At 36.5% G+C, this 7,192-nt stretch overlaps 1 protein-coding gene across 1 annotated transcript; it reads right to left on the reverse strand.

Moving 5' to 3' along the window:
* Window positions 1–1,194: 1,194 nt before the first annotated feature.
* LOC111978966 (homeobox protein engrailed-2b-like) lies at window positions 1,195–6,374 on the reverse strand. Its single transcript, XM_024009219.2, has 2 exons — window positions 5,485–6,374; window positions 1,195–3,579 (listed from the first exon to the last, which is right to left on the reverse strand). Exons 1-2 carry the CDS (start codon window positions 5,951–5,953, stop codon window positions 3,251–3,253), a joined length of 798 nt encoding a protein of 265 aa, XP_023864987.1. The 5' UTR covers window positions 5,954–6,374; the 3' UTR covers window positions 1,195–3,250.
* Between the last annotated feature and the right edge of the window lie 818 nt (window positions 6,375–7,192).

The raw sequence follows: 7,192 nt of genomic DNA on the forward strand, positions 1-7,192 counted from the left end.
AAGCAATGCAGGTGTAGAAGTACAGTGGCTAGGAAAAACTCCCTAGCTATGACTTGTGGGGTGGTCACCTGACTAAAATTAGGTATACTATGCTGCATATGACTTAGACTGTCTATAACATCATGGTGCGTTTTGGTGCAAGTTCATGTGTAACTTTTTTTGTGGTCAACATTTCGGTAGTAGTTTTCATTTAGTAAATACATTTTAGACTGTTTGCCTGGTGAAACCAACAGTCATCTTTTCCATTGTCATTGGGGACAAGATACTTTCTCTATATACCATGTTTGAATTCTGTTCATTTTGAACAATTCAACTTTTTTAAGTAACTTGAACTCTGCAAGTAGCCCTATTACAGTAGGCCATTACTAGCATGTAATGTCTATGTAAACACCACTTTAATTGCAGACTGTATAAAGTATAACCATAATTTTGATGCATGAAATAATGTATTCTTTCAAGGTTTATTTAGCCGAGGACCACCTGCAAATAGCCAATTCCACAATGCAGTTTACTCTTTATGAGAAAACAAATCCACAAATATGTCTATTGAGAGCTAGCCCATCCAGCTAGCCCAACAGTGAACTTGCATCATAGTATATTCCATAAATTTATCAACTGCCTATTAGAGGACAATATTTTGAAGTTGCCCTATTGCCCACATTTTGTTCTGTACTGTTTAGCAGGATGCAATTTTCCTTGCTGTCTCATTAACCTTCAAGACAGGCCAGTAATTGTTATGCTAATTGATATTATGTTGTTTCAACACACATGTGACTTGGCCATATCACATTTATGCCTCAAATTATTCCCAGAGTGGATGTTTCTGAATTAACAGTACGCTATTAGTCAGCCTGTATTGTTAGAGTACTGATATTGTTGTTTATTGCTTTATAAGCACAATAGAAAATAAAGGATTTAAAATTGTGTTAGTATTATTGTGGTTTATTTACTTACAGTTAACTACACAGTTATGATACAAATTATTTACATTTGTCTCATATCAAAGAATACCGGGGGGGAAACACAACCAAAACTTTGTCCTTCTTTATACATGTTTCAAAATGATGTTGTAAATTCACGTTGTATACCATCTCTAATGGTAATAGCCCATTCCTGATAGAGACATGTAATGTGTTAGTTCTTTGTAGCACAGTACTCATAGAAAAGTTCATTTACGGGACTTTTAAGGCAAAGTGTGTTTTAAGTTTGGATTTTAATTTACACACACTTTTTTAATATTGACAATGAAAGATCATTCACATCATAAGACCACAATTTGGTATGGATACAGCAACTTTTGTCTCACATGATATACAGGTGACAGATTGCAGCTTTCATGCAAAGGCCTCTAAACGTTTCATTCACAAAAACAAGGTATTGCAAGATAAATAAGTTATGTAAACATTCCAGAAGTGTCTCTTCTAGAAACATGACCACGTAGACTATGAGTATTGTTCATAAATATGAATGTTATGTTATTTGCAAATAATAACATGTATTTCATACTATAGAACGCATGGACTATTTGATATAGATAGATGCGGTAAAGGATTCAACGGAACGCAGACCAGATTGGCGCACATTCAACAAATCTGATCTAACAAAGTGGATATTCTTTAAATCCGTGATGTATTGTAACCAGCCCACAATGTGGTTACTTAAGTCCGATTTGGATATATTTGGCTGTTTTCGCTGCATAACATGTAGAAGTTGTCCTCTTTCAGGTTTAGAAGAAGTGACTGCTAAATGCTAACTCCTGATCGTATAAACTGGTTAGCATAGCTAGCGTACAGAAATCGGTGGTRGTAGTCAAATTCGTTTTTAACTGTAATGCAGTTGATTGGTAACGATTACATGAACATGTGTTGGGGTTGACATCCATACAAGCATTATACTCCGAGTTTTACCTCAACATAGTGTGAAATACACATATAAACAATAGCCTAAATGTAGGCTAATTTTGCTGGGGGGCAATGAGACTCGGGATCTTGACCCCATGGCCCTTTCCTCTACTCGTTTCCATGGCAATTCCAGTGATTTGGTCGAGTTCGATTGACCTCTTTACCGTATCTATAGCCTACATTATTTGTACAGTAAACCTATATGACGCCCGTTGACGTTACTTCATCCCTGAAGTTTTTAATAAGACTATAATGATTGAAGTGAAGACATACAGTCCGTATAGGCCTCACTTGGCACTGAAATCCTGATTTGAGCCGGGGTAAAAATTGATTTTGTTGGTAGTGGAACTGACCCAAAACGATTGCATTTCCATGATACTTTCAAATGGATATCTGTTCAATTCCAGTTGTTGCCATCCACCACTCCTCCCTATTTAAAACCCATTGGATATGAGTTAAGCGCGCATGACTTCAACTTTTGGGTGCATCATAGCATTGTTAACCAATGGAAAACTTGCAAGAAAGTTGGTGTTATGCGCTTGCATACGAGACACATATTTCGGTTTATATAATACTATTTTGTTTTTCTTACAATATGCTATCTATTTCAACAGAGGTCMTTTAGTGAAAGTTAAGTTAGGTTACATTCCTTTTAAGCCTCAACTCATTTCTATCGTTTGGGTCAAGTTTAAAGTAACGTATAGGCAGGCCTATTGAATATATTATTTATTTATTTTTATCAAATCTGTCTCATATCAATAGGCCTACCCAAAGCTGAATTATTTTGCTGAAATAATTAAAATGTAATGCTCACGAGAACTATAGCCTAGCTAATGCAGAATTCGAATATAAAAATGCATTCTTATCAGATAATACGCTTAATTCAATGCCTTATGGTCCCTCCATATCAACTCAAAGGCTGTATTTTTACACAAAACAAAGGAACCTCAAATGTATTTTCAACATAAACATCAAAATACAACGAAACAGTGTGATAAATGTAAATCATAGATAAACACAATTTAGGCTATTTAAATTCACAGGTTTGCAAAATGCAGCAGAACAAATCTTTGGACTTAAGCATGTTTTCATTATTTYGGTTAAATGTGTCCACAAAGTCAAGTAGGCCTACCAACAACAACAAAAACCAAACAAACTTTAATGAAGATGAAGCATTCTAAAGTTCCAGGGAGTACATGGCAAGTGTTATAACACAAAATGGTTTAGTCCCTATATACTGTATATAGGCTACAGAATATTGCAAAATCCTGCCTCATTCATGTTTAAATATCTGCTGGTATTATGTACACTGGCCCTTTAAAGTTATTTATTGCATTGTTTATTTTTCTTCAATCGCTGTCTGATTTTTCATCCTTAGATGATGTGGCATGATTGTATAGTCCTTGTGCCATCAGGTGCAAGGCTAAAGAGTTTTTATTTCCAGTAGCCTTCTTTATTTTGGCCCTCTTGTTTTGAAACCAGATTTTAATTTGAGATTCGTTGAGGCCGAGTTCTTGTGCCAGACTTTGTCTTCTCTGTTCGGTCAGGTACCGATTAGTCTGAAACTCCGTTTTTAGTCTCTGGAGCTGTTCTGCTGTGAAGGCAGTTCTTGGGCGCTTGTCATCCTTGCTTGGTGTCGTTGTCGTGGTCGACTTCTTTGGTTTTCGAGATCTTGGCCCTGTATATTAGAATACATTCAATGATCAGACTTTGAAACGAAAAAAAGTATACCTTCAACGTCCTCAATAACATGATCACTAATGCCAGACTAATTAATATCAAGTGTAGGCCTAGTAGCCAAGGAGGCCTAGTAGGCCATATGGGCCTTTAGTAGCAGAATAAGTATTGTGTTGGTATTAATATTAGCCAAATTTCCAATATAGACACAATAAACTATAGGCCTAAATGTCATTAGAATTTAGTGTAGCCTATTCTAAAAGGGTTTGATGTTTTGTGTGCATAGTAGACGATGATGGTGTTGATTGGGGCGGGGTTAGAGGGAGGCGGTATAGGCGCCCCTTTCTCACTGTTACCATAGGAACTACATTTATAAGCTTGCATTTTCATAAATGTGTAATGAATATTGTAAACATTTATTGGAACTCTGCTGTTTGGAGTAGGCTAGTTCTACACCAAATAAGAGATCGATTCGCAGCTACACGTTTATTGGCTTCACAATATAGCATTTGAATATTATTATGATCAATTGGCCCATCTTCCATCGAAGCATATTTTTTCGTACGGCAAAATACCCTCCGTTTTCTGGAATGGTTTTTATCCAGTTTATTTCGTGAAATGCACGCCTATGCTATTTAAGACCAACATTAAACACAGTGGGAACGTTTTTTGTTTAGTAGCATAATGAAACTTTCTTTTGTTTGCCTATTATTTTTTAATTGTTCGGAGAAGTTAATGTATTCATTCCATTATGCATAAAATAGGGCCTATAGGCTACATGTTATACGACAATGGGATATTAACAATATTAACTTTATGTTAGGGCTTCTAAAGCTAAATTAATAGTMCAATATGACAATTCCCTAAGTTTAAACGATGTTAACTAGAAATGAAATGAAAATGGCCAACTAAATGAAAATGGCCAACTATAATAGTTGCTTTGATACACTTCTGAAGTTGAAGAAAAAATAAATAAAACAAACATTCGGCTATAGGCCATAATGGAAGATTGACATTAATAAATCACAACCAGCAGCTAGGCCTAGACCTAATATCCTAATATAAGAATAGTTTGAGAATATTATGAAAACTACAGGCTAAATATATCAGAGGAGAGAAGTAAAAGTAGCTAAAGTTTTTATTCCTAATATTTTTCCAGTTATTTTCTCCAAACGTTGCACTCTAAAAGTCTGATTGCACGCATCTCATATTGCACGTGCACGGAATATACTTTTTGCCTCGCTCCATTGTAAACAAAAATTCGAATTATATTTTTTTCTAAAGACTACTGAGGAACAATGGTGTAAACGTTTCGCTACTGCTTTAAAAGTTACTTTGAAACTTTACTACTTCGATATTTTTAATATTACGATAGTTTCAAACCTTTTTTTCTCCAAAAATGATTTACTTCTATTTTTTCTTCGTTTTCTTTTTTTCTCTCTTTATAATTCAACTGGAATTGTCAGCTTGATAAAATTGCATGACTAGCCAAATATTTATATGTTGACAATAGACTTATAATAGGCTAACAGTAAAAATAAAATAACATTTACTTGTAGTAGCCTGATATATAGGCTATTTGGTTTGAAACCAGAATTCCTAGGATAATCGAAGTCTTCTGTAGTTATGGATAAATTCTGAATATTTTTCACTAATTGGCAGGTAAAAAAAGAATTAGAATATTATTTTATTAATTTCCTAAAAGTTCAGGACAAAGACTTGAAAATATGTTACACAAAGGGATACTTTAAATGCTTGTATTATGTGGCTGCAGGATGTGGTTTCAGGTTTATTTTTCGACATATTTAGTTCACTGAGTCAGTTTATATTGCGCTCAAGCGATCCAATGGCTCATGGTATTCATATTCGTACTAAATACTAAGGCAATAAAAATACTAGACGTTACCTGATGATGGTCGGTCCGAATATCTTGTACAATACACCCAGGCTGGCCAGAGCATAGGTTTCGAAGAAGGTGCAGAATTGGCATGAGAACTTTCCGAGTCGGAGCTCAGGCACTGATCTCCAATTTCTCCTCCGGGCTTGAGAAGCGTATCTGCAACAATATCTGCTTTTTTTGGCTCACTGACTGAACGAGAATTCGATGTTCCTTCCCCTGACACCGTCCCACCGAACTGCCCAGATTTTGGGGGAAGGCCAGGACTATTCTCTCGTCCATTGAGGTGATTCTCATCATAATTAAAAGTCCCATCTTTCCTCCGTCCAAAGTCTGGTCGTAAAATATTATCAATATAAAAGTTGGTGATCCGGTGCGGTTGCTGGTTCCCAGGTGCTTGGAGAAGAGGAAGAATAGCTCTGTTGGACTCTTCGCCCGAATCTTGATGCTCTCTATTGCCATTATAATTTTCTTCCATAGTGAAATACTCAATGTCCAATTGTGSCACTTTTCTCTCTCTCCCACACAAAAGTATAAATATTAATTTATGAGGTTTCTAGTTTATTCCTCGTCCAATGCGTTTTTCAATAAAACGGAATAGGAAATAAAAACTAGTTCCGTTTTTTTCAGTATCTAGTTTTGGTAGTAGGCCTACTGAAAATCCGCCTCTTGCCTTTCTCACAAAGAAAAAACATACTTTAAAATGTATTTCTCCGCCTGGCTATGGTTGATATATTTGTTGAGAAAGTAGCCTACCATATAAAATGCTGAGTTGTAGTGGTTCCCTTTCAGAACAAATCCAACATTAATGCTTCAACTTCTAAACTACGAGTAGATAGAGGTGCTAACTGCTCCTGAAATAGTTCCACTATGGATTTTGGTTCTTATTTTTAATAGGCTACGAGTCCCCCCAGTGACGTTGCAGTCCGGTATCCAAGACACGTGCCTTGGACCAATAGAGTTCCTGAAATGTTACCACATGACCGATGACTCTACACTTGACAGCACCCCTCCACCCAATTCCCAAAACTGTAGTATTAAAAAAACATAAACAAGTAGGACACTATTTCCGATTCAGTCAGCCATCCCAGGTAGTTTTTTATCATCAAAACCAAAGTATTTTCTGCTGAGTTTTTTTTAAGGCTATAGAGAAATCTCCACATTTCGTTGGTTTCTCGGTTCAAAGAGCACTAGGCATGCCCATGAAAAGGGGTATCCCCGAATGGGGGTGGGGTGTGAAACCTCAAATAGGCCTATGTTTTTCGAATTGAAAATAGTTGCAGCATATTGATGGAGACGATTACCAAACATATAGGGATGAGCCAGCACTCGCTAAACGTTTTAGCAGTCCCCAACATTACCGAATAAGTTCCCAGCGGTGTTTCCCGACTAGGCGCACATGAGGGATGGTTCACTTGCGAGGCTACTCGTTTTTTCCGCTATTGCACTTGAAGTAGTCCTATATTTCAAATTACATGGGGATGCAATTTCATATTCGCCTATGGTGTCATAGTAGTCTAATCAAAGATGGTGCACAATAGTCATCCGTCGTTGGTCTCTGGTTATCTAATTAACTGATTGGCTACAATTCTACTTAAAGATTGTTGCCCTGGTGGACGCTGACTATCTGTTTGGTCTTTAGTCTATTCATGAACCAAAATCGGGTTGCGCTTAAAAAGAACCGTGGCGCTTTAAATATTGGCGATGCAACAAAATG

Source organism: Salvelinus sp. IW2-2015, linkage group LG19 (assembly GCF_002910315.2).
Source record: "Salvelinus sp. IW2-2015 linkage group LG19, ASM291031v2, whole genome shotgun sequence".
In the NCBI taxonomy this organism is placed as follows: domain Eukaryota; kingdom Metazoa; phylum Chordata; class Actinopteri; order Salmoniformes; family Salmonidae; genus Salvelinus; species Salvelinus sp. IW2-2015.